The 27,875-nt window shown below is 51.4% G+C and overlaps 1 protein-coding gene across 7 annotated transcripts in view; it reads right to left on the reverse strand.

Moving 5' to 3' along the window:
- The window catches only part of LARGE1 (LARGE xylosyl- and glucuronyltransferase 1), a 493,033-nt gene that overhangs the window by 17,990 nt on the left and 447,168 nt on the right, over window positions 1–27,875 (reverse strand). For all 7 annotated transcript variants that reach the window (XM_079141602.1, XM_079141604.1, XM_079141608.1 and 4 more), the window contains 2 exons: window positions 14,851–15,014; window positions 5,445–5,723 (listed from right to left, as the gene is read on the reverse strand). In XM_079141602.1, the coding sequence (XP_078997728.1) occupies window positions 5,445–5,723; window positions 14,851–15,014 (443 nt within the window). The remainder of the gene's footprint in view (window positions 1–5,444; window positions 5,724–14,850; window positions 15,015–27,875) is intronic.

Genomic DNA, 27,875 nt, shown 5'->3' on the forward strand with positions numbered 1-27,875 from the left:
ACCCTCATCTCACACAAAGCTCAACATCCCTATTAAATGCCACTGTTCGGACATTCACATGAGGAATTAGTACATCCCAGGAAGTGTCCTAAGCACTGGCGATGTGGGGTTAGGAGGGACCTCTGGGGCAGATGGCCAGGATTCCTATCCCACCTGGACACCCACCAGCTTGAAATCTGGGGCAAGTTACAACTTTGAGCCACGGCTTTCTCCTAGTTGGGGGAAGTATCAGCGCCTACGTGCTGTGGGGTTTGTAAGGATAACATGGATTCTCTCACGTCAAGGATAAGAGAGCTCCTGGCTGCCAGGCTATACTTGGCAGAGGCAAGCTGTGACGATGATGGTGGCCATCAGAATGAAGCTGGACATGGGCCTGTCAGGAGGCCAGGCACAGAACACCTCTGGATGAGCCCAGGGCAAGCCAGGTGCCCACTTAGTGGTACTGCGCCGTTGAGCGTGAGGCCTAGCTTGAACATCCTCTTGTGTAAAATGAACTGTGGTAATGTTAGATGATAAAATACACACAAAAGTGCTTATCACAGTGCTTGGCACATAGTAAGTGCTCAATAAACGTTAAATGTCACAGATATAGCAGAATTAAAATAATAAATTAACCCAAGGAAAGGCCACCTGGTAACGTCTCTTGGCAGGCAGCCAGTCAGTCTCACTTGGTGCCACTTCTACCTGGCCTTGTTCACATTTTTGCACTCACTCAAGAATTTACAGAGCAGCCATTGTATGCCTGGGAAAACGGGAATGGGGGTTGGCCAGATGCCCTCCTGCACGGCACCGAAAAAACCGGCTTGTCGTTCTTACAGGAACACCGTGCAACACCCTCCCTGCCAGGGTGGCACGTGTGTCCCTGAAAACATAGTCAGCGAGCACAGCAGAGATGAAGATTCTGCAGGTTGATGAGGCCGGAAACGTGCGCTAGTTTCGTGGTTGAGGTCGGTGTCGGCTGAGATGTCCTGTTCCCAATATGCCTGTCATTCTGGAACTTCACCTACACCAGTGGCTTCAGTGACTCTCAAATGTGCCCCACGGTGTCTCACAACATTTGACACCGGCTCATGACATTTGACCCACCGATCTTCAAGCTTAATCTCAACTTGCAGCTCTTCCAGAGACTTGTCCCACCTGGCCACAGTGGGCCATCTGTTGTTAGACTGAACTCCTGTATCTTTTATCTCTGCATCTGTGATGGCCATCCTAACAAAACAGCAGCAGCACACACAGGTGGCGTGTACACCTCCAGAGGACAGGGCCTTGCCTCGTCTGTCCACTGTTCCAGTGCCCAGAATAGTGCATGGCCTTCGCAGACATGCAAGGGATGCTCATGGGAAGAAGAATGTTCCAGGCACTGCTAGGTGCTTTCCAAGGTCTCAATGAGGGAAGAAATAGAATGATCCCCATTTCACAGATTCCACAAGTGAGGGATGTCAAGTTCAAGGCCAAGTCGATGCTGAGTAAGGAACATTTACCACGGTGTCGCGCCCTGACAGAACCCCCATGAGTTGAAATATGGAAAGTGGAAAATGCATTTGCTTCAGCTGACCTCCTGGATGTCACGGCGTAGCCACACAGTGCACTGAGGGGTGCCGGTGGTCCCCCTTCTAACTGTGGGGCTGCAGCTCGCGGCACCCACAGCCTCTGAGGAGAGAAGCAGACTGCACATCGCTATTCAGATCAAAGTTCAAAATGTGCCACAAGGTTTCTACTGACTGCTTATTGCTTTTGCATCCTCGTAAAGTTAAAAAAATGCACACAGAACCCTTCCAGGTCAGGGTCCATTTGTATAGAGCTCTCGGTTCAGAGAGTGACGATGTCAAATGGTTCCTTGCAGTTAGCCAGGCTGTTTGGAAGGTGGTGGGGAGTTTCCGAGGGCAGGCACTGGGGCCTGGAGAAGGGTCCAATACGGAGTGCTGCCCACAGGCCGTTCCATGGAGTCTAGCCGTGGAGCACCGACCAGTGAGAGGCTGTTATCAGCTCCTGGGTTAAGTGAGGACAGGCGTGTCGGAAGTGCCCCGAGTCACATTCCTGGCCAGCATAGAGGACCTGGGTTCAAATGCAGGTCTGTATGACTTTGACCATGTCCACTGAACTTCACTGGACACTTCTGTAAACCAAGTGCAAGCAGTGTGTCTACGAGCTCATTTGTTAGCAGAAATAGGAGAAGGCGTGGAAGAGAGATTTTAGTGAAATTCTGCATCTATGTCCCTGAATAGAGCTGATTTCATTATTTTCCGATTGAACTGTTTGTTTTTGCTGAAATATTAGCTGGTTGCTAGGCAACTGCTCAGAGAGCTACGATGCTGAACTTTTTTTGGAAACCAGGGAGGACCTCAAGAAGGGTGACATGAGCAAGTGTCTGGGGGTGCAGGCAGCCAGAGGGCTGCTGGTGAGCCTGCTCGGAGTCCTGGGGCTTGAGAGTGATCCAGCCCCTTCTGGGGTGTGTGGTGCACACCACCTCCTGGCCATAACACTGACCTGTCTGGGGCCTTGGTTTGGTCACCTGCAGAAATACCCACTGCATAGAGAAGTGTGAAGAGATGGAATGGAAACGAAGCCACTGGCAGAGTGGCCCATGGTCCAGGCTCAATGCATTGTAACTCTCATTTTTAATAGTAGTATTTTCACAGAATTTGGGTACAGCATTTTGTCAGATATCAAAGCTGAAGAAGTCAGTCAATCAGGGGGTCTGCTGGCCTCGCTGGGCTCCATGGCTACCAGCATCCCTAACTTCCTCCCCAGTCAGAGATATAACGCGGGTATCAAGGTCTATCCACTGATAATGTATGGATCAGGAATAAGTCCTTCCTGATCACTAGAAAAAATTCTCCCCAAGCCAATGGCAAATTGGTACAGTTGCCTTCGTAGGAAATGGACAGTGCATGCTTATTTAGGGCTTCTGATAGAATTACGTCCTTTACTGTTTTTTAAAATTCAGTGTCCAGGGAATGTCGAGGTCAGAGGGTATAGACGGGTGGCCTGGAGGAGTCGGGATATTCTGTGCAGCCTGGAGCCATGTTTGGTCTGGCCGAGCAGCATTAAAAACTTATTTTTAATAAGTTGCTAATATTAAAAATCTTATATGGAAACGCAGATTCCCAGCTCCTCTGCAGGACCTCCTAACTTGTTCCTGCTCCCCGAGAGCAGGAATTCCATTCCGGGAGTGGGGAGACGTGGGCCTAGGGTCTCTCTGCTGAGTTGCACTCAGTATTCTCAGGCAAGGTCTGCTTAGACAATAATTGAATTCTAGGAACAATTTGCAGTATTTCAAACCCCCTGGGGGGAACCACAGGCATCTGTGATAAGGTGACCGAACTAAAACCTCCAGAGACTCGGCATTAAGCAAAAATGTTAATTAATGGGCAACATTAATTACTTCACATTGAGTAAGATGTTGATCATCATTTAGGGTCTCGGATCAGGAAAAAACAAGGAGCCGACATAAATCATCTGCTCGTGTGTACTGGTTTTAAACACATGATGAGGTAAAGTCATAAAATAGCCCTTGGAGAGAGTAGAGACCACAGCATTTAACAATGGGGCCAGGTCACTTTCAATTCATCCGAGTGAAGGCTTCCAGTGCTTCTAAAGAAGAGCCCAGAAGGTGACAACGGGCAGGGTCCTGTCCTAAAAGTCTCTCTTCAATGGGTCCAGGCGGGGAGACAGGAGGAACCACACTTTCCCTACCTATCAGTTACTTCCAGAGCATGTCAACTCTGAAATCTGCGTTTCAAAAGCTGCAGGAACAGAGCCGACCACATGGGGGCACCCTCAACCCACACAATGGGATTCAGAGCCCCGTTGGAGCCGGAGCTGGGGAAAGGTTCCATTTCTTAAGAGCCTGGTGGAGTCAGGAGTCCTGGTTCACAGAGCTCTGTGCTCCAGCACCTACCTGCCTCCAGGCTGTCAGAGCGTTGCTCATGCTACTGTTCTCAGTGAGGCCAGAAGGGGCTCCTCCCTGCTCAGAAGAGGGGTGCATGCTATGGATCCCCAACGTGTCCCTGGAAGGAAACCTAATCCAGGAGATGTACGGAGGAGACAGCTGCCTTTCCTTGCTCTCGAGAGAGCAGGGCAGGGAGGCTGCTCACGCCAAACTCAGGCTTTGGCTGAAGTACCAAAGGTTTAAAGAATGTTGGAGTCCTTTTAAGAGAGAGGCAGAAAAGAGAGATAGTAAGGGATTGGGAGGGTCAGAGAGAGAGAGACAGAGATAGATGGAAGGAAGGCAGGCCAGAGAAAAAGAAAGAAAGAAATCAGATCCTGCCCTATTTTGGACGGTCAGAAACCCTGGAGCAGCCAGATAAATACAAAGCAACATGGCCTGCAAACCTGGAATCTGGTAGACCCTGGTTCAAATCCTGACACAGGCCCTCTGGATGTGAGCAGCCCATTTTGCTCCCCTGAGCCTCACTGCTACCCCTGGAAAATGGGGTAGGTATGCCTGCTCTTGGATCCAGCTGATAAGAAATGCAGACCACCTCCTTTTCCCCGGGAGCCAAGCAAGCACTCCCCTGGCAGTGGAGATAACTCATTCTAAACAATAACAGCAGAAAGAGGAAGATTCTTTAAAATGGTTGTTGGCGCATCTCTACCTTGTGAATGGAACCTCGGGCCATGTGAATTCTAGTCTCTTTCAATTCATGCTGTTTATTATTCTCTGATAAATGCCACTCCCCACACAGCCAAGCAGCCCTCCATCTGGGCTTTCTCCAGATGCTGGATGTTTGCCCCTCCAGGTGGGGACAGTTGGGAAAGGACCCTGGAGAGCCAGAGACAGCCTTGAGGTAATTAGGTGCATGACTCCAGGGTCGGCCAGTCTCGATGCTGACCCCAGCTCCCCCTGCACTCCTGTGTCCCCCTGGGCCAGTGGCTTAGCCTAGTTCCTTCAATCTCCCCTTTGGTAAAGGAAGATGGCGGAGCTACCTGTGGCAAGGCTGGCGGGGGCAGGGATGAGAGCCTACTTGTCAGGCGCTCCAAACAGCTTCTGGCACACGGCAAGCACTTCAATAGATGTTAGGCATCATTATCACTTAGATTTGTTTTAAAGAATAGGCAGTGATCTTTTTAGAACGGTTACGTGAAGGCTGTCTGATCCAAAATTGGAAGAGGGACAGTGTGTTTTCATAGATGCTATAGAAAGAGCATTAGACTGGGAGACAGGATGCTTCCTAGACCAAACTAACACTTCATTATGCAAACCCAGGGCTCCGGTCTGTTCCTCGGGACGGTTGCCTACTGCGTCTCCCACACCTGGCAGGCAGGCGCTCTACCTCTGGGTGGGCTAGGCAGGTCGCATCCCCTTTCTTGGCCTCAGCTGCCAAGAACAGAAAACCCTCCACTAGACCAGGATCCTAAGGGGTGTCTCTTCGTGCTCCGCATGGCCCTGCGAGCCTTCCAGCTCCATGGGCGGGGAGCAGCTGGGCTCAGCAGGCACTTACCTGAGGTACTCATAGAGCCCGTACATGGGCAGGAAGTCGATGTCAGACAGGAACATGTAGGGGGTGCTGATGTGCTTCATGGCCACGTTGCGCAGGAGGTTCACGGGGTAGAACTGGCCCTCCTTGTACACGATGTGGTAGCCCACATTGCGGCGGCTCATGAGCACCTCGGAGCCCTGGGCGTAGCGGAGGAACTGCTGGGCCTCGGCGTCCGACAGGTAGAGGGCCAGACTGATGGGCCCCTCCCAGTGCTTGCAGATGGCCTCCAGCATCTGGAGCCTGGAAAAGAAAGGGCGGTGGGCCGTGAGGAGCTGGCCCGTCCCCGACCGTCTGCCGGGCCTCCTGTGGGCCTCTACCTCCAACCACCGCAAATCCAAATCGGTCTCGGAAGACTCCTCACTCAGTTATTTTACCCATAAAATAGGAAAACGTTGGCCACGCTGGTTCCCGTCTCTGCCTCCCACCGAACACGTGGTGGCGAAAGTCGCCCAGCACTGTAAGCCTCGACTCCCTTTCAATGGTGCTGTGGTTTGGATGTGGCTTGCCCCCAAACCTGCCTGGGCTGGAAGCTGGGTTTCCATGTGGTAGTTAGTGTTCAGGTGTGGGGTCTTCAGGAGGGGCCCATGGGAGGTGGCCAGGTCACGGGGGTGTGCCTTTGGAAGGGATTCACGTAGTTCTCCTGGATCCTGGGTGAGTTCCCATGAAAGTGGGTTGCTTTAAATGACAGTTATGCTGAGCCCTGGGCCCTCACTGTAGGGGTGCTCCCTCTTCTGCCTGGAATTATTTTCCTTCCTACTTCTCGTCATGTTGTGCTGTAGTCGAGGGGGACCCTCACCAGAGGCTGACCAGATGAGGCCTCCCAACCTTGGACTTGACTGGTATCCTCTCAAACTGTAAGTTAAATAAACCTCTTTAAAATAAATAAATAAATAAATAAATTTGCTCTAATTAGTTGTACATGACAGTAGAATGCATTTATACATTTTGATACATAAATGGAGTGTAATTGTGTAATTTCTCATTTTTCTGATTGTACAGATTGTAGGATGACATCAGTCATGCAGTCATATATGGACGTGAGGTAATAATGTCTGAAACCTCTTCTTTATAACTACCCAGTCTCAGGTGTTTTGTTATAGCAACAGAAAACAGATTAATGCAAAGGGGTGGGAGGTGTATGTGACTGTAGATAATGATCTGAAGATCCTCTTTCTGCTCAAACTCCTATACCTCTTCTCTCTCAGCACAGATGAAAAACAGCTCTACTGACTGAAAACAGTGAACAGCCACAGATTTAGACAAACTGAGGGCACTGACTGATAAGGAGCACGGAAGCCAACAGTGAGAGCATGAGAAATAAGTACAGTTATAGAAGTATTCCCACACACCAGGCACCTTCCAGAATTTTTCCAGCAACCTTGAGCATGGCTATTCTCCCCAGTTTCCTAATAAAGGACTTGAGGCTCCAGCATAGATTATTGGAACTATCAACCAGATGTGTGAGACAAGCCTCAATGGGGCTTGAAGTGGCTGCTAAAAAATAATACTGGGTGTTTGCAAAGGGAACAGAAGGACATGTGAGTGTTGGGAATCTGAGTCACCTCGGGTGAAGTCTTCACTGTTTAGAGCGCTTATTGCCCGAGGGGCCCAGCCAAGTTCACACGGATGCTTAAAAGCACTGAGCCAAGGGAAGCGGGGAAGAGCAGAGGCCAGAGAAAAACAGAAGGTGCTTCTCACAGGGAGCATTCTGGGAAAGGTTTGAAAAGAAATCTATGAGGATCTTTCTTTTTCTTTTTTTCTTCTCAAAGGCATCAGAAGTGCCTGGTACACAAAATCTATGGTTTAACAAAACGGCAAAAGCCAATTTCAATTTTTCCCCCTTTCCAGCAAGAGGGACATGACCAACAGTCTTCTGGGAAGGATGTCCACTTTATTCAGATGATTACCAAGAAAGAGACTGCATGTATTTACATGCTTCTAAACAAAAGAAAATGGGCACCTCTCTCTCCTGTCAATGGCGCTCTCTTTGGACCGCCAGAGTTTTCTCTCAGTAATTCTGTGAATTGCTATTGCTCAGATTGGCTCCCTTTTCCAATATGGAAGATTGAGATATTCACCAGGGTAAAACGCCCTCCATTTCTCACCCTTGATAATGTGCACTAACCACACTGACCTGAGTCACTTTTTAAAGGTAACATTCTGCGGGATGCCTCAGGTTGCTGAACTTGCCCTTGAGCCTCCACAGTAGGGCCCTGTTCTCTCCTGGGCTATGAGGATCTGGGAGTTTGAATGGTCCCATGCCTCAGTTTCCTCTTGGGGACACTGTGGGCTCTACTTCCTGGGAGAGCTATTTGCACCAATCTTTTGTGAGCCAGAGAGCAAAGGGCAGGAACCGCTTCCTGAACGCAGACTGTTGGCCTGCGTGGGGGCAGGAGGTGCGCGTGCCAGGGCCCGGGGAGAGGACAGCTTTGCTCCGGATTCTTCTACTCACTTGGGTTCTGACTTTCTTTTCCGAGCCGGTGGCAGCCCCACCTGGCACAGCCCTTCTGCCAGGCTCTGCTAAGAGTTCAGAACGAGAACGGAGGAAGACACTGAAGGTTCCCAGCAGCGAGGTGCCGTTGACGGGGAAAGTAAGATGCGAGCGAGATGGGAAAGGTGCCAGGTGTCGTCCCGTGGAGCCTCAGCCAGGAGCGCAAGGGAACCAGGAACAACCCGCGGTCTCCAGATCCGCCAGTCCTCTCCAACCTTTTCTCCCTAAGACCCAAACTTCTGCCAGGACCTGAGCGACAGGGACAGCCTGAGGTTCCCAACAAGGCCGACGTGAAAGATGTGGTAGCAATCCGACGGCGCCCCCTCCTCCTGCTTGCCCGGTGCCAGCCACACTGTGGCGCCCATCGGTTTTGATATTCATTGGAACTCCACAGGATGGAGACCCGCTCACTGTTTCGCAGGTGAGGAGGTGAAGCCATGTCTTCCTGGTTGTGCGTCAGTCAGGAGGAGGAGACCGGTGGGGGTCCTCCTGACCTCAGAGGCCAGGTCATTATTCAGTACGAATGAGTGTTAGGCTGAGGACAGGGTCCCCAAATCTCTGCCCCTCATTGCCTGTTTCTCCCCCAAAAGAGTGCCCTCCTCCCTTGATATCCACTTCTGTCCATTGCTTCCTCCTTCCCGGCCCCTCTGGGGGGCTGCCTCCGAGGCCCAGCGCCCTCCTGCTCCTCCAGGGCTGTGTCTCTCCACTTCTGTTCTGGGAGGGGCGCCTCTGCAGCTCCTGCCGGGCGAAGCTCTGCACGCATCTTTCTTTGGTCTCCTAGACAGGAAGACAGAGTGCCCAGCACAGCGAGGACAGAGCCCGTGCCGCGTATTGCAGGAGACAGAGATCAATTCCGAAACCACAGAACTGTACGTATGGTGAGATCTTTCTTTCTTTCCTTTTTTTTTTTTTTTTGGTCTGGACCATTTTCATGATGAAAGAGGAAAGAGATAAGTTTCACAGAGGGGCTGGGACTTGCTCAAGAGAACAGGAGGAGTCGATGGATTAGTGAACTCTAGAATCCAGAAGGGCTGACTCTGTGCCCAGTTCCTACTTCCCCTGCTGCTTCCTGCTGGGGAGGGGAAGGCAAAGTCTCAGATTGTCTGGCGGGTCTGGAACAGGCCGGGGTTACTCTGGGGAGTCCTACTGAGATAGGAAGCTGCACAGAGGCAGTCCTTAATTTACTAACTAGCAGGCAGGGAGCAACGTAATGGCCAGGGTTGGACGGAGTTCCAGAGCGTCTGGGCAGGCAGTCGCTCAGTCTCTGCTGGAATGGGGCACTCTCACCCTACCAGCTGGCCCAGGCCTCTCAGGTACACTGCCACAAGGAGGCTGGGACATGATCGCAGCTCGCAACTGTGGGTTTGGGGTCAGACCGTCCTGGATTTGACCTCCGAGCTGTGTCAGTACACCTGGGCAAGAGGCATACTTTAAGCTTCAGTCGGAAAGAAGAGCTACAAATCATTCTTCTCTCTCTATTCCCACCCCTTGGGAAGACTCTCCCACACTGATCCTGGCCTGGCCCCAAGTAGCTCGCTTTGGCTTGTGAGACATTAGCAAACATTACATTAGCAGAGGCTTTAAAACACGCTGTACAGCAGGGCTTGCTCCTTTGGAAAATTTGTGACTATCCCCATGCAAACAAGCCCCTGCCACCTTGCTAGATGATGGGCCATATGTCCAGGTATCCCCACTGACCTAGCTAATGGCCAGACAACCTGCAGAAGACCTACCCCGGTGATAGCAGACACCTGAATGGGCCGCGCTAAGCACAGGCCAAGCTGCCCGGCCACAGAATCCTGAGTTCATTATGGTGGTAGTCTTAAGCTGCTAAGACAGGATTGCTTGTTAAGCAGCAATGGATAACTGATACAATAGCTAACTGGAGTTGAATCTTAAATGGGATGCTGTATAAAGGCACCTGGCTCTGCAGCTAGACATACAGCAGGTACTCAGCAAATGACAGCTACAATTTCCTCTTGGGGTTCCATATCTGCCTTGCAAACACGCATTCACCCGACAAACACTTATCATCTCTGATGTACCTGGGTGCGAGATAGACAAGGTTCCTGCACTTCTGGGTCTTGCGTTCCAGAAGGAGGAGACAATAAGCAAACCAAACGCAGTTCAATTCAGATGGAACTAAGAGAGGCACCAGAACAGGGAGGTAGGACAGAGGGGCTGTGCGGGCTGGACTGGGAAGGCCCTCTCCAGGTGAAATTTGACATCTAGAGCTATGTGCGTCTATTGGTGTCTAACTCAAATTCCTATGTTGAAACCTAACCCCAAGGTGAAGGCATTGGGGAAGTGATTAAGTTCCTAACACCCTTATAACAGAGGTCCCAGAGGGTACCAGAGGGTACCTGTGCCCTTTCTACCACTTCAGAACAGAGTTGAAGACACAGCCATCCACGTGCCAGAACGCGGGCCCTCAGCAGACTGTGAATCTCCAGCACCGTGACCTTGAACTTCCCAGCCTCCAGAACTGTGAGAAACGTGTGTCTAAAGGTTTCTTATAGCAGGCAGGATGGCCTAAGACAGTCTGAGGGTGAGCTGCCCAAGAACAGACCTGCAGTAGAAATGGATCTAGCTCAGTCAAGCAAGAAGCAGGACCACGGGGGACACAGAGTGGGGATCAGGAGCAGGCGTCTGGCTGTGGCCTCGAAGGCCACCTGGCAGTGGGCACACTATTGTAAATGCAATGGAAAATCACCCGAGGACTTTAGTGGTGGGACTGGATTTATGTGTTTCAAAGGGTACTCTGACTATCACAAAGAGAATTACTTTTTACTCTCCAGAAAAGGGCTGGTGCTTTCAAATGCTGGCCTGATTAGGGGTTAATTTAAAAAGACTCCTCACCACTGGGGAGTCTGGTTCAGGAGGTCTGGGTAGAACTCAAGAACTTGTATTTCTGGTCTCTCTTTCCTGTTTTCAGAAAGCAGAGAGGAAATCCACCAGTCAGATGGTGCCTGCAAGTGGTTAGCTCTTCAACATCTCTGACAACAGGATACCAGAGAACAAGCGTCTCCCTGGTCAGGTAGCAGAGGACAGATGCCCTCGCCACTGAGTGACTGAAGGAGACGCAGGCCTGCTGGCACTAGGGCCATGGCCAGTGACACTCATTCTTCCTGAGCAGAATTCTGCAGGGAGATGGCCGGGGGCCGGCCTGTCAACTTGCCTGATTTATTGTGGCATCCACGTAGGGCTACTTCTGACTGGATGGTTTACAAACACACCTGAAGTGTTTGCCAAATTAAAAATCAATCCAACAGGCACCAGTCAGTGTGCTGTATTGTAATTGGTCATGCAGCCCAGAATGGAGGAGTCTGGAGAGATTTCTGCCATTTGCATTTGCATGACTCTGGTGCTGTGTTAGAATTTCTGAGTGTGTCCTGCTCGGTGTCCGTCATGGAGACCTTGGGGCCTCTGAAGTACTGCCTGGATGGCAATACTTGTCACCGTGCATTGGGGGTAGCATGCATCTGCTATGCTTGGGGTATGTGGACTTTGGGAAGGGAGGCCCCTGTGGTCAGTGCTTGCTGCAGACGAACGTGGGACCAGGGCTTTCTTTGAATGGCTGCAAGAAAGGTCCTGTTGGGGTCACCCGTGGCCCAGGCCAGGTGGGTGCTTCCCTTTGGCTCTGGAAGGAGTGGCTTGGTTTTCCTGGTATTATTCTACTGATAATAAGTGTGTAAAAAGGATGAGTCTGGGTTGTTAACTGAACACATTTTCCTTCTACTGGTTTGTGAATCCCAGATAGCAAGGTCTTCAGGCAGCACAAGAGGCCGAGACACAGGGTGAAAGGGAAACTAATAATCGTTCATGCTGACTACTTACTGGACATTTAACATCCTCCTATTTTATAGTATCCACACAACAATCCCTGAGCTCCACAGTACCATCGCCACTTCACAAAGTGAGGTTCAGGAAGGCAAGTACCTAGTGCAAGTCCACACAGCCGGGATGTGGTACAGCTGGACTCTGAGTCCAGGTCTTTCTTGTTTTCTTTTCCTCCCTCTCCCACGTGCCTCTGTAAGGACACTCAGGTCCCCGTGATATTTATCTGATGCCAGGGGCTTTCAGACTTTTTCATTTAATCCTAACCAGGACCCTGGGAGGTGCGCATTTTTAACCTGTCTTATAGGAGAACACAGAGACCCAGAGGTACTGAGTCGGGATCATCAGCTGAGGACAGAAGGAGCAGGTGGAACGTGAATCAGAGTTCCTGGTCCCTAGGTCTAGCGCCTTTTTGACCCAGCACCAGATTTTGGTCACTAGTGCCGTCACCATTGAGGCAAGGATGGCAGAATGGGTCTGCATTCTCGTTTGACTTTCACAACAACCTTAGAGATGATTACAATAAAGACGTCATTATCATTCCCAGAGCAAGGAGGAGGAAACAGAGGCTTAGATGAAGTGACTTTGTCCAAAGGTCAAATTCAAAAAGTGGCAGAGTCGCGACATACCCAATGTCTGACTCCAGGGATCAGTCTCCTACACAGCAAGGCCTCTTTTTACTCAGATCAGAAAGTATGTCCAGTATCTTTGGTGGCCACAGGTCACTATTCTTGACTTAGAATGTTTTGCCCTTAATCCAAATGCTTTATTAGGAGGTGTGGATGGGACAGAGGAGAGCCGACGATGCTGGGAGAGATGGGAACTGGGCTCATGCAGAGTCCCTAAATTTGTAGGCTGAAGTATCTGAGCCTCAGGTGCTCGGGGTCTGGGGACCTGAAGCCATCTGACTGTCATCTGGCACTCACATGGGGGGGTGGTCAGATCTTATGCTCATTGCTAGACATGTGGAGGAGGAGGAAACACAGGCACGGAGTCAGGGTTGGTGTGGCCCGGTGACTGGCTGATCGGCTGAGGGCTAGGGAGGTTGGGTGAGAAGCCAACGGACGTGGGCAGTCCTGGCGTGACTCTGGGACACTGGTCTAGGTCAGGTGCCTGTGCAGCATCACTGGTGCCTGAGGCCTGGAAGCCTCCTCTGGTTTCCCCACTGCCCACCTGGTTGAGCTCCTGGCCCTTCCTCTCTCGTGCTCTCTGGTCACCAACCACACAGTGCCATGTGCTCCCTACATTCTGTCCTGGAATGTGCTGGGAGCTCTTCCTTGGAGAGCCTGCCTTGCTTCTTTCTGTCTCCTCTACTCTCAGTCCACCCATCCCCAGCTCAGCTCAGGCAACACCTTCCTTCTGACACACACCCTGTGTCTTCCTTTCTCCAACCCTGGTGGGAGTGGGCTGCTCCTTTGAGCTTTGTGGCACCTGCCAGTGCCTCCCCTGCCTCCTGCCTGGCATTCAGAACTCAGGACTCTGTGTCAGAGGACCTGTTTACCTGTCCACAGCTGGTGGACTCAAAGAGGGCCTCTGAGATTCCCACCACCTGGTGGACACACCCTGTCAAACCCCCGCCCCTTGGGCATGGGCAGGACCCAGGAATATGAGGGACAGATTCTCAGCTGGCCATGCCGTGAGCAGGTCATGTGGCTAGGACCTGGAGGAAGTTTCTGGAACTAAGAAGGACCTTGTCAATAGCCAGCAAGGAGAAAGGAACCTCAGTCCTAGAACCAGACTCTGCCAAAATGTGGATGAGCTTAGAAGTGGCTGCCTACTCCTGTAGGACCCCCCAGTCCCGGCCAACATCTTGACTTCAGTCCTAAGACCCTGAGCAGAGGACCCTGCTGATATGCCCCCAGCCTGACCCCTGACTGTTTTCTTAAGCTTCTACACGTGTGGTAATTTCTTTCCTGACAACAGGAAACAGATATCCTGCCTGAGTCCTAAGTGGCGGGGATGGGTCTTCATACAGATATTCCCAGCCCCGGAAGCCTGCCTGGCACACGATAGTGAGACCCTTATATGGGCTGCGTGACTGCACGGCTTTAGAGATGAGAAAACAGGCCAGGGGAAGGGAAGCCCACTCAGCTGCGTAGTTCTGAGTGAGTGACCATGGGCTTCAGATTCACTCACCTCCCGGCATCCAAAGAGGTGTTTTAAAAAATATAAAAATTAGATCACATGATTGATGGCATGAATTTCTTCAATAACCTCTTACTACACTTTAAATAAAATCCAAATATCTTAAGAACACCCAGAGTTCTGTGATCTTGTCCCATGACACTTTCTTCCCAGTCCCTTGAAGCTTCGGCCACCTTGGTCTTCTGTCAGGCTTTTGAGCGTGCAGAATCCTTCCCTCCACAGGGTCTTTGCACGTGCTCGATTATCTGTCTGGAGGGCTCTTCTTTCAGCAATGCAGGTACTAAGTCTTTCCATATCCCTACAGAAACTTCTGCTCCTCAGAGAGACGCTCCCTGACCATATTGCCTGAAGTCCACCAACCTGCCATTGGTATTATCTGTCCCAGTTCCTGCAAAGCACTTACTGCAATTACAGTTTTGTTACTATGTAGATCCCTCGCCCTCCTGTACACCATAAGCATAAATCAGACAACACCAAAGGCTCACCCCCACAGATTCTTAAGTAAGGGCTGCCTTGGTGCCTGGACGTGAATTTGCTTTTTTAAAAGCTCCCATGTGGTTCAGTTTGTCCCTGGCCAAGCTTGACAGGTGGCACATCAGACTGCACATTGCACAGGGCGGGGCTCAGTCAGCACTGCTGGCAACGCTGAATGGACGTCTGTCGCATCAGTCCACTCACAAGGGAAAGGCCTCCTGGGGCTCCAGCCCGCAGGTCTCCCCTCTTCTCCTGAGACAGGCTGAGTCGGGCTCTACCTCTGAAGGATCAGCCCCCACCCACTACCCTCAGCCAATAGCAGCAGCGGCAGCGAGCACGGCCTGGTCTGCGGCAGGTGGGGCCAGACGCCCGCCGGCTGGCTTGCCCTGAGCCCGGAGTCCATCTCCCGCTTGGCCATACCTGTCCATGGAGAGCTGGGCGACCAGGGTGACATCGGTGCGGTCGGCGGCCGGCTCGTACTCGTAGTGCAGGAAGTGGAGGTGCGTGCGGTGCACGGTGAAGCGCTCTCGCCGGAACTCGTAGCACAGGTCGTCCTCATCCAGCTCGGACAGCTGCTTCTGGAGCTGCAAGGCAGGAGGGCACGGGCTTGGGGACCGGAAGAAACGCCCGGGCGCCGGGAGCGGCCAGGGTGCTCGCCTCTCAGAGCGCTCACACGCACACGGGGCCCTCGCGCTGGGTGGGCAGAGGCAGGAGGAGCTCCGTCTCCCCAGAGATCGGCTCTAATTTCAAGGAGGGGGTCACGAGGGGCAGGAGCCCCTCCGCCTGAGGGCTGAGCCCCTCCTAGCTAGGAGAGACGGTCGTGCCCAGGGACAAACGTATAACCCGCTACTAATTCCCTACAAATAGGCGACCCAGCAGAACCACCCTGATGATATGGAGAGAAAGGCCAAAGAAGAGAAAGACCCAAAGAGGAGGGACCTCCACGCGACCTGACGCTTTTCTTTCCCTAGGGCTATAGATTTCAATCTTCGGGCCATATATTGTAAACCAAACCAAACAAATATCAAAACATACCCTCTTTTTTCCTTTGATTTTACCTGTGTTTAATCAACATCAAGACACTTTTCTCTTTCTCTCTCTCTTTTTCCCCTAACTCTCTGAAATTCTCACTTCATTAATCTGCTTGCTGACGTCTTGGGTTCTATTCCCTCCCACCTGGACTGGTGCAGACAGCTGACCGGCCCACTCCCCAGGAGCTGGGGGTGCTCGTGAGATACGCAGATGCAGCTGCCCAGCCTGCACCCTCCCCCTGTGCCCCAGATCAACCAAGAACCGCAGGGTGATGGCGCCGGGTTACAGGTGAACACCTGGAATTACAAAGTTAAACAACTGGATACAAAGCTCATCTCCAGTGATAGGAATGGGATCCACAGATGTGGAGTGGTGGAGAGCATGCCCTGGGAAAGCCAGAAATGACCCACATCTCAAGGGCAGGAGGTTACCTGTGTGCACACATTTGGGAACACTCGGCAAGCTGTAGGCTAAGAACGGCGGAGCCTGTAGCATGCAGTTGTATTTCAACATGATTGACGTCTATCAAACAATAATCTGCCAAAGGTTACACCATTGGCTCCCAAAAATTTCTTCTGTGACATTAGCCCTGTCAATCACCTGAGAGCATAGAGTTGAATATAGACTGAATTTTATATGCCTGGAGTTACCAACCTGGCTGGGAGGAATAGAAGGAACAGAATGTTTTTCCAAGGAGACGTATTGTTGTTTTTTTTTTTTTAATCTCAAAACCAGCACATCGCAATCAGCAGGAAAATACATGACTTGATTCCTAACGGCTTTCTTTCTTTTTTTTTTTTTTTTAAGAAGGTAAAAGGATATTTATTGTCTCACAAATATAGACGATGTATGATAGCAATTGTAATGGGAAAAACACTGCAAAATTACCAAACAAGAAATCAGCGATGGGCAGTCTGGATTATTTTCTGATGAAGTGACATTTTTAAAAAAAATTTAATTTTTATTATTTTATCTAGCTTTTAGTTTTTTACAGATTGCATTTTGATTCATTGTACACAAACGGGATACATCATTTCGTTTCTATGGTTGTACACAATGTTGATTCATACCATTTGAGTAATCAAACATATACATAGGGTAATGATGTCTGTCTCAGTCCACCATTTTTCATACCCCACTCCTTCTCATTTCCTTCTACATAATCTAAAGTTCCCCCATTCTTCTCTCACTCCCACCCCCCCTACCCCCATTATATATATCATTCTCCCCTTATCAGGGAAAACATTTGGCCTTTGGTTTTTTGGGCTTGGCTTATTTCACTTAGCATGATATTCTCCAATTCCATCCATTTATTTGCAAATGCCATAATATTCTTCTTCATGGCCGAATAGTACTCCATTCCATACGGCTTTCTATCAGTTAAGACCAGTGCCTTGACTAACCATGCGATGACATTATTTCTTCAGATGTGTGCTGTGGCGGGTGATTCTACTAATTGCTCTAATTGTTGTTTCCTTCCCTGGAAGCATCCTACCCTTTGCAGTGGTGCTTACAAGACAGACTGAATCCCCGGCCCTGGAATGTGGGCTGGATCTGGGACGGGCCTTTGCTGCAGAACTCGAGGGCATCAAAGCATCCCTTCCTGAGGCGAGCCTTCAAGAGAAATGTTCATGATTCTTGCACGTCTACCACAGCCAGGAGGAAAGCTCATGACCAGACGAGCCTGCCGCGAGACGGCGGAGAGGCGGTGCAGGGCAGACGCTCCTCGGCTGCCCCACTCACATTTCTTGGGCCAGTGAGGTTTTCTGGGGTTTGAGGAACAGAGAACCCATAAGGTATCATTAGCATTTTGTGAGCGGCCCTTTTATACTGTGGGGTCTGTAACCACCATCTGTGGACAGCTGCCCTCCTGAGTCTTTTGAGGTCACAGGCTTGTAGCCTCTCCAGATGGCCCCGTACAACCCCAAATGCAGCCCATTATTTCTCAGTGTTCCTTGGGGAATCTGTTGAGATCCAGTGATCTATGTGATATTATAGGCTGTCTTTAAATTCTTTTTACCTATTAAAAGGCTGCAATCAGGGATATCCTGCAACTTTTCAAGTCAAGTAGATGTCCTCGCCCTCTGAAGATTCCTACTACGCCAATTATTTAATTACTATGAGACCAGAAGCTGCAATCCTCATCCCAGCTAAGATCCTGTGAGCCAACTGACCCCTCTGATATTCAAGACTAAACCCTGATTTCCTCGGGACACTTACAGCTTTCTCTGCCCGTCACCCCCACATATGCAGTTCTCCTACCACTGATCCTCCCTGTATTTCCAAACCTTCCTTTCCCTCCATGTCTCTGTGCCTTTCTTCCATGTCATGTTCTTCCCTCGCTGCTGGCCCTCCTTCCCCGCAGCCCGCTCTTCTACACCTAGGGACCTTCTGTTTACCATTCAAGATTTAGCAGGTGATGCACCTTCTCTGTGAGACCATTGCTGCTCTGCCTGATTCTGCAGATCCTTCTCTGTGCACCAGGAACAATTCCTCCATGACTCCATGGAAGCATTTGTCAACTTGAACTGCAATTATTTGAGGGCAGCTACCCTGGAGGGACGGTGACACTTCACTCTTGGAAGTGTCCACACCCACGTGTTGCCTGCATGCAAAGTCTGCAGAGGAGGAGACTGTGATCACTGGGAAGACCCATCCTTCCGGTTTCCTGCCGGGTCCTCTAATTATGTGCACAGAAAGTGCATCCCTAACCCCATTATTTGCCTGATGTTTGCAGTTCAAGGGTCTGTGATGGCTGAAAAGATTCTGGAGAGCAGACGACAGGCGCCAGGTTCTGCTCAGAAACAGGCACCGGGCTCTGCTTGGGGAGCCGGGAGCATGTGCCTTCTTATTCTCTTCAAACCCACCACTGAGGCACTGAAGTTGCCATGATGGTGGGGAAGGCAGTTTCAGATTCCCGAGGTCACTAGGGAGGCCACAGCTGCTCCCTGCCCCTCCCAGACCATGCTCCTTTCAAGGAAAGATGCTCACCAAGCCTCAGATGAAGATGCAGATGCAGGCTAAGGTGAGTGGTTTTGTCCTTCCCTCTCCTGCCTGGACCATGGCAGGGTGTGTTATTAATCCTACCCAGCCTCAAGTTCCTCAGCTGCAAAAGGCGGGGGCGAGGGTAACCACCAGGGGATGGTCAAAGATGCTGTGTACAAAGAGCACAGTGTTTGGAGTAAAAGGAGTGACTCATTAGACATCACCTGTTAGCACAGTTATTAGGACACTGTTAGGAAAGGGGACACCTAGGCCTCTGAAGACACCTGAAGGAGACTGTATGGCCAGGGCCTGGGGGTGCAGGAAGGCAGAGGCTGGCTGAGTGGGGTGGCCCTTCTGATTCATGAAGTGCAGGCAGTGTGGCCAAGCCTGTCTCCTTGAGGAACTCAAACGTGACTGGGAACTTAACCCGCGGATATCCTCCCTGCCTCACCCACACTGCCGAAGAGCAAAGATCATCATTCCCATGCGGAAAATAAACCTCTGCACAAAGCTTTGCGGGTGGGGCTGATTGTTTTTCCTTCCCTTGGTTTTGCTTTGTGTTCTTAATGTGTTTACAAAGGTCCGTGGCTTCCGGTTCCCCCGAGCAGAAGAGTGGGAATGTGCGTGGCTGTGTGCCTGGAAGCACGGGCGGGCACGTCTGTGGAGAGAGGGGGCTTTTGCTGACCTGTTTCAAATAACTAGATTACCCTCAGTGTGGGAAGAACATTAATCTCACACACACACACACACACACACACACCGTCCTTCGGGAAACAGACACTCCAAAGTAAGTGAGTGCCAGAACTATTTTCTAAAGAGCAGTCGTGCAGGGAGCTCAGGTCAGGGCTGAACCTGACTCATCTCTGAGTCCCCTGAGCCTAGAACATCTGGAGCACCACGTGACGTCAGCAAGCCTGTTGGATGTGCTCAGTCCCTGCATGGGAAGAAAGGGAACGGCGGCCAAGGCAGATGTCATCCTGGGCTTTGGTAAAATATTTATCACTATCGTGGTTCTCACCCGGACTCAGCAGATCTGGACAGAACACCTACTATGTGCTAGGTGCAGTGCTGATGTTCTCTGGTGATCTATTTCATTAATTTAATCCTTCAGCACACACTTCTTACACAAAAGTGAAAACTGAGTCTCAGTCCTTGGACCCCAAACCATAGACATCTCACAGCACACCTCCTTCAGACAGAAGTGAGAATCAGAGAGGCAGAAGGTACAGTGTTCTGAAGAAGGAAGGCCATAAAAATGGCTATGCATTATGGTCCCCAAACAGACAAATGCAAACTGGCAAAAAATGCTAGAAAATAGATCAAAGGGACATTACAAGGTTAACGAAGATTTTCCCGAGGGATGGATTGAAAGATGAGTTTTATTGCCTCTTTATACTTTTCTGTAGTTAACTGATTCCCTGCAATTTTCTCAAATGAGTTAACGCATGTGAAAGTGCTTTGTAAACTGTAAAGTGCTATGCAAACCTGAGCAATGTGACTATGATTACATTATGTGCCTTTCAGATTCTGATACGGGCTTTTTTTTTGTTTTTGTTGCTGATGTTATCTCAAGAGGAAGACTCTAGCAGCTTAAAATCAGCCTTCTTTTCACCCAGGGACTGAGGGGTATCTCTGGAGAGACTGAGAAGCCAGGAGAGCTTCCTTCACAGGGTCTGAAGGCTACTACTGTACTTGGCTCTCCAGCCACAGAGGGAACGCAGGGCTCCTGACAAGCAAGTCACAGATTCTCCTGAGATAAAATGCATGTGCTAAATTGCTTCTCTGGGCAGCCAGCTGAGGCTCAGGGAGATTTAGACTCAAGGGAAATCGGCCCTTTAAGCAGTTTGCATTTATTTCCTCCCGTCCCTAAGGACAGTGGCCTAGATTGACCTTTGAGCTGCTGGAAATGATGGGTAGACATGCCAGAGGGTTTAGAGGGGTGGAAGGGTGTTTCTGGCCTAACAAACTTCTGTTCACAGCTGGGCAAAGCTACAGACTCGAGATTATGGGCATAAAACTGGAAACTGAGACCTGATCTCTCTGATGCTCATTTTCTCTGAGACCTTAAGCAAGTCCTGTCTCAACAGGAAGACAAAAAGTTTGGACTTCAAAAATTACTCTGAAAGACCTGGTAATGTGCAGCCAGCCTGGCAGGGACTCTCATTTTATCCTTGTACCAGCTCCACAGGTTTGGGCCTCTGTCAGTCCTGACGGGAAGACACCCACCCTCTGGAAGCCGGGTCCAGGTTTCCTGAGGAGCGAGCAGAGCAGCTGAGATTCGCACCTGGGTGTACCTGTTCTGAGGTCCTGCGGTCTCCAGATCACTGCAGCGGTTCCTGAAGCAGCACTCTGGCCTCGCTCCACTGGAGGGCTGTACCAGGCTCAGTGCACGCCTTCCTCAAGGTAGCCAACACGTGGCTCTCACCATGGCTACCTTCTTGCTACCTGTGGCTGAGGGCCACGAAACATGGGTTGGCATGGGCACCACTTCTGAGCCTCATTGAGACACAATGCCCACTTGGTTTTCTGGGCTGACAGCCAGAGCAAGAGAATCCAGCAGAGGCATCTAGAACTTTGTGGAAGGCAGAGTCACGAGGTGGAAGGAGTCTGGGTCTGAGCCTGGAGCAGGGCCACCATCCATCAGGAGCATCCATTTGGACTTCATGCGAGCAGACTCTGGCAAGCTGAGTCCCGTGACAGCTGCGTGTGGACTTTGACAGGCACACCTGCACTCATGGGTGTTCAGGGGACTGAATGAGGTCTCCAAGGTCACCTGTTTGTTTCTTCTTGAGACTCCTGTCCCTGCTGGTGTCTTGGAGCAATCGATAGGAACACTGGAGAGTCAATGAACACTTAAGAGCGTTGCTGATAGTACACGTCAGGTACTGTCACCTGTTGGTGGCCTTCCTCTCCTCTGCTTCGTTTGTCCCTCCACACATCTGTTCGAGACAGGCAGGGCTGGCCTCGCTGTCTGTGGTAAAGACGAGGAGTCGGGGCACAGGAATCTGCTGAGACCCTGGGCTCTGACCCTCCCTCCGGAAGCCTGCTGCAGGCGCTTCCCTCTGCTTTTTACCAAGCAGTTACGTTTTATTGAATCACACCGATGGGGAGGGAAGAGTATGGCCGTCTGCTTTGTGTATTAATCAACAAGTTCCAGGAACTCAATAGGATTTTTTTAAGAAGAAAACACCATGAACCCCTTTCATTCTTTCATGGAACAGGAAGGCTGCATCCAGGGCTCGTCAGTGACGGCTTGGACAGGTTTGTCTGGCCCTTCCTAGACCAGGAGGAGGGACAAAGCATGATGTGTCCTCTGTCCCAGGTATCCACATATTACACACGATGAATAGGCTCTCACTTTGCGCTATGCCCCTGCTAGGAATGGGGACCAAGCCTGGTTTCCGTACTTCAACTGGTCCTGTGGTTTAGGAGAGGCAGAGGGGTCAGCAATGATGAGTGTCATCCTAACACAAACGCAGCTTGGGTGGGGAGGGGCCTGGTGCTTTGTGTCACGATGTCCTGAGCTCCCCACGGTCTTTCCTTACTCAGTCCTCTTAAGTCAGCCAGGCGGGAATCACGGTCACTCGCATTTGCAGATGAGCCACCGGGAGCCTGGGAGGGGGGCCTGCAGTCCCACCTGGGCACTCCTGAGATGTCAGTCTTATCTCTGAGCTGCCTCCGACCTCAGGCACAAATAAAGGGGGAGGTCACTCTGGGGAGGGGACGTCAGACAAAAGGAGAAAGGGAGCGTGAGCTGCCGTGAAGAGCATCCGGCCAGCTTGAGGAGGTGGCCCCCAGGGACAGGCAGGAGGGCTGAGCGCGAGCGGGAGCTGGAGCTGGAGCTGGAGCTGGACAGCAGCCAGGCAGCCGCCCAGGGGCGAGCCCGAGGCCAGCTTCTGCCCAGGGAGGCTTTTGGCCCTGGCTCCTCTGCCCTTCCTCCCCTGCTCTGGCCACTGAGGCCACACTGTGGTCCTTCAGGCTCGGGAGACCAACACGGCTCCTAGGGTCACCGGCACACAGCCTTGGGTGGCCTGTCGCAGGGCCCTGGGCGCTGTCCAGCCTGGACCCCGCTGCCCACTGCATGATTGAAGAGCTGGCGACAGGCGGCCTGCACGTGAGGCGGTAATGCATTCCGGTTTTCCTCCAGGGTTCCTCTGGGACACAGCTGTCCCCACACAGCCATCTGTTCCTGGCGGTGCTGCGCTGGGTGACGGCATCGAGTGTTTATAGAATCTGCTCGCGTGTGTCTTATTTTTAACTTCTAATTGAGCCTCGGCAATGCTGCTGTCTTTTCCCCTCAGTGGGCTCAGGATGGGGGAACAGGGCGCATAGGTGGCCGGCCTGCCACCTTTCCAGCAGGACTTCAGAGTGGCGGGTCGGGAAGGTCCCCAAAACTTTCCTTCGACTCTCCTGACAATAGCCACCTAGGGCTAGTAGCACACTGGCCACCCTGATCCTCAGTTCTCCTAAAACAGCCTGGGAGGGCTTACTTACTGACCATTTCACAGGTGAGAAAACTGAGGCTTACCAAATGCTAGAATAGGCCCCAAATTGTAGACCTCGTGCAGGGTCAGATTTCCTGATTCCAAATATAGGGATCCTCCTGGCACATCACCAAGGCTTCAAGAAAATACAGTTATAGTTTATTTACTCAACAACATTTTTTGAGCAGGAACCAGGTGCCAGGTAGTCTTCTATACACTCAAAGATATTGATGAATAATCCAAAAAATTAGTAAGTCATGAATATTTTGATAGGTGGTATGTGCTAGAAAGAAAACTGAAGAAAGGAGGCCTGGGGGATAGGGTGTGCTGGGTAGGGGTGCTTCCTGAGATAATATGAACTCAATAATAAGCACCTGCAGGATTAACTAAGGAGGAAGGAAAACTAAGTAAAGCAACCAGGAGAACCCACGAATAACCTGCAGTTATCATTCTGCAACTTCCAAGTATGCAGCTACCTCTCTACCTGTGAAGCACAGTCCTGGTCTTGTGGCTTTAGATCAGGCAGAAGTGGTCTCCATGCTGGTCCCATCATTAGATGTTGTGTGACTCTGAGCAAGTAACCCGCCTCCTCCCAGCTTTGACTCATAAAGCCTCTCTCCCATTGTGGTGAAGATTATGGCTGTATTTCCCTTTCTCTTTCCCTGCAGGAAATCTCCAATTCCCAAAGACTAGAAGAAAGTAGAAAAAGGTCTTGGAAAAGCAGAGCTGTCATAACGCCAGGGAGACTAGAGTGACTAATACCCAGCACAGACAGGGACCCCCAGCAGGCTTCTGTGCTGAGCCATGGCTGGGAGATGAGTATTGGTAACCTGGAGTGCTGCTCGTGGGCGATTCAGCCTGGGCCCAGGGACACAGAGTGCGGTCATCAATTAGTGATGTCTGCTGCGGCCATGGGGTAAGAAGGCTCTTCTTATCTGTAGACGCTGACTTGACTACAATTCTCTACCCACTGAATTTTCCAAACTGGTGTCCAGTCAGTCTCTCTGTTTTTTCACTTTTTGGATGACTGACATGCACCCTGATTTAACTTTTAACATAATAACAGATCATCCCTTTACCATTAGTCCTTCCGAATAAATGCCTCCGTGTGTTTTATCCTTTTTGCGGATACCATCAGGAGGATGAACAAGGAAGTGAGCCCAGAAAGGGCTGTTCCTGGAGATGATAAACTCAAAGTGACAGCTGTCAGAAAGGAATCTGCAGAACAATCAGCAAGTGGTCCCCGGACATTTCCTGCCAGGATAAACAGCATCCTCCCTCCTCTGGCCTACCTAGTGCCACCTTAGTCATCAAAAAGGAGTGTGGTTACTAACAAGACTCCCACCGAATGTGTTAAAACCTATCTATTTTAGTGGGTGTGCACTTAGCAAGGTCAGCTTCCCTTATCTGGAAACTTTCTTGGGTGCAGTAAGGCTTCTTGGTAACGCAGCATCACTTTGCAAATAGATGCTTGGGGAATCTGCACGTTTCAGAATGACAAGCCCCACAGAGACATTCTCCACCAGGGCCAGGATGGGCCGTCAGGGACAAGGGTGGGGTGTCCTTACTCATTATTGCTCCAGAGGACGGGACTCAGGTTAATGAGCCCCTTAGACTGGGGAAGACTTCAAGTCAACACGAGGTGGGGTGGTTGAGCATCTGGGGGCTCGTGGGCTGCAGGGGGTGTTGCCGTGGGAGGTGGTGAGCTCCCTGTGCGCAGGAGGGTTCTAGCACAGCCAGATATGAGCTGGGCAGGATGCTATGGATGGATTTTGAATGGAGAAGGGGTGGAGAACATCTGCGACTATTGACTGCGTCCCCTGGAGTCCCGGGGCTTCTTGGATATGCTCGAGGGAAGGGACTGCTGAGGAACAGGGAGAGAAACGCCAAGGCCTGGACTCAGTCCCCATCCCTCCTTCAAGCAACTTAGAGTAGCAGATGCATCCTGAGCGCCTGCTGCGTTACATAAATTAACTCACTGGCTCCAGGAGAGACCTCCAGACAAGCTACGGGACAGGAGAGGCTGTGTCCCACCAGCAGCTGTCATCTCCACCGCTGGTGGCGCCTGTTTGCCTCCAGACCAAACCGTCTGGTCCTAGAGGAAGTAGCCCAATCAGAGGCCCAGCGATGGGCCCCACTCCTCACATTTCAGCTGTTTGCAATGTCCGTCCTCCTTTATGGATGATTCTGTGTAGATTACCCATGAGACACCAGGACAGAGGCTTCACTGTGCCCATTCATCAGATGGTAAACCCGAGGCTCAGAGTATGTGGGTGACTTCTCTGAGGTCATGGGTGCAGGTCACCAGCACAAGCGCGCCCTGAACGTCATCACCATCACCTCCCCACCGAAGGAGGACAGCGGCAACGAACTCCCGAGGCCCTTCCCGACTGTCACCCGCCGTCATGGGAGTCTGCACTCCTAAAGCATCCTTAAATATGCCACACTTATGTTCACCTCTGGTCTCCGCTGGCGTGCTGCCCCCTCCTCCCATGAGCCCACCCTCCACAGCCTCCAGAACCTCACTCCACCTGCTCATTCTCCAAATCTGGCCTCCTCCAGGAAGCCTTCCATGGTGCCCCTCTCTTTCCAGTTATGTGAAATGCCCTTCTCACGCTCTCAGAGCCTGGCCACCATCCTGTCCCTGTCCCACCGCATGGCAACCCCTGCCTGTCTGCATCTCTCAGGGGGATTTCAATCTGCAATGCTTCCTGCCCTGTGGCTGGGGCTGGTTTGAATGAATGTCGGCCCAGCAGATGAATGAATCTAGAGACCTCGACCCTCTGCCCTGGGAACCTGCTTCCATCTGGAACCTGAGGTCCCACGAGGAGCTTCCAGACTGGCCACCATCTGTGCATTTGCATCGGCTCTCATGACCTCTTCCCAGAGTCGGGAGCATCTGGCTTTGAGGCCCATCCAAGATCGCCCCGTTCCCTCTGGTTGTGTTTGCAGACAGCGCTGGAGGACCAGGTGGCGGAGCTCCCTGCAGACCCGGGGCTCCAGGAGCGCTATGTCCAGACCCTCTCCTTGCCCAGCTCCTGCCACTGCTGGTCCATTTAGCCAGTGGAGACATCTGCCTGGACCGGGCACTGGGGCCTGCTGTTTGATTTATGAGCGCACCTACTCCTCTGTTCTTAGAACCCACAAATTGGTCCATCTGCTCCCTCTATTCCCGCTGCTGCTGCCCAAGGTCAGAGCCCCAAGGTCGTCTCTGCCCCTGGGCTGGGGCAATGGCCTCTGGGTGTTGTTTGAGGTCTCTGCACTGATGCTTCTGAAATGCAAATCCACCTGCCTAAAACCTGCTGGCGGCTCCTCCCACCGACAGGGTAAAGCCCACACTGCCCTGAGCCCGGCCTCCGTCTTTTTTTGGTTCTTTACTCCTTTATCTGCTTTCCCTTTACCTGGCACTTCTTTTTAAAATTTGCTCACTATGTTCATTCAGTAAATATTTATTATATACTTAGCTCTACTCTAGGGGAGGGAACCCCAAAGGAGCACAGTCTCCCATTTAGGAGACTGGTATATTGGTTTTATTTGGGGGGGACGACAACTAGGAAACAAATACATGAACTAAGATAAAGTGTGTGCTCTGATGGAAAGAAAATACGCAGGTGACAGAAAGTGACTTACAGGGTGACTTCAGGAGGGGTAGAGGAGTTTCTGCTGCTGTACACTGGGACATGTGAGCCCAGGGGCAGGTGCTCGGGGCAGTGGGACAGCAGCACACAGCCCAGGACGGGGCCTGGCATGCAGAGAGCGGCTGTCACTCCTGCGCGGGAGTCAAGGGGGCCAGGCTGGGATGACAACCACAGGGAGCGCTCGAGGAAGGCCACACTGCTGTCCGCGGCCCTCCCAGACCTGGACAGTCCTTCCTCTCGGCTTCTCTGGGGGGTGTTAAATGGCAACTTTCATGCAGGGACTGGGTCCGGTTCCCAGGTCAACCCAGTGCCCTGCGCAATGCCCAGTCTGACTGTCATGGGCGAACACATGCAGTCACGGACTCCAAGAGAGACCCGGTGGCTTCACCCTGTGACCCCTCGGGGGAAGGAGACGGCAGGAGAAGCTGGCAAGTCACTTCCAGAGGGGGTCCTGCTTCAGAGGGCACCGAGCAGCGCGCCCTGAGAAGCCGCCCATACGGGCGGTGACCGGATGGCTTCCTTCTGCGAGGCTTTGAGGTCAGCCTCCACCACGGAGGGGAAGGAAGGTAAGAAAAGAGTTTTCATTCAGCATTTGGAGAAAAGTGCCACGCGGACACTCAAATATTGATGACGATGACAGATACCGATTGAGCAGAGAACCGGTAGGAAAACCCAGGGAACACAGTGTTTGTCAAAGTCTCTCAACGCTCTCTGAACCTGTAAGTGCTGAGCACTTAATGACTTTCTCTCCTCCATCACCCAAGAAGGCTTCTACAATGAGGGAGGGAAGGGTCAGAGCTGGCTGTGACTTCACTGTGACCTGGAGGCCAAGTCACGGAGCAAGGGTGGCACTGTGACCAGCATGGTCCTGATAAAAATCCAGGTGACACAAGCCTCTGTACCTTCTGTCACCCTCTCCCACCACTGGGAATCTAAAAGAATTCTCAGAACATCCAAAATAACTACAGAAACAATGACGACTGTAGTAAAAAAAATCAAAATTCTCCTTCTTCAACTGTTTCCATTTCCTTCCAATGTGGTTCCTGCCCGCCTGATCCTCTTCTTCCCCCCTAGACCTTAGGCACACTGGCCACCCTTCTGCTCCTCAAACCTGCTCTGCCTCAGGGCCTTTGCACCAGCTACTTCTTCCACCTGCAAAGCACTTTCCTTGCTCTGCCCTGCTTAGCTCTTTCTTGTCATTCAGGTTTCAGATTAAACATCACCTCCTCATAGAACACCTCCTGGGACCCTCAACCAACAGAGATGCCCAAGTTTTAACTAGACTATAGCCAGGTAGCACCCACCA

The sequence above is a fragment of the Sciurus vulgaris genome (assembly GCF_902686455.1).
Source record: "Sciurus vulgaris genome assembly, chromosome: 5".
In the NCBI taxonomy this organism is placed as follows: Eukaryota; Metazoa; Chordata; class Mammalia; order Rodentia; family Sciuridae; genus Sciurus; species Sciurus vulgaris.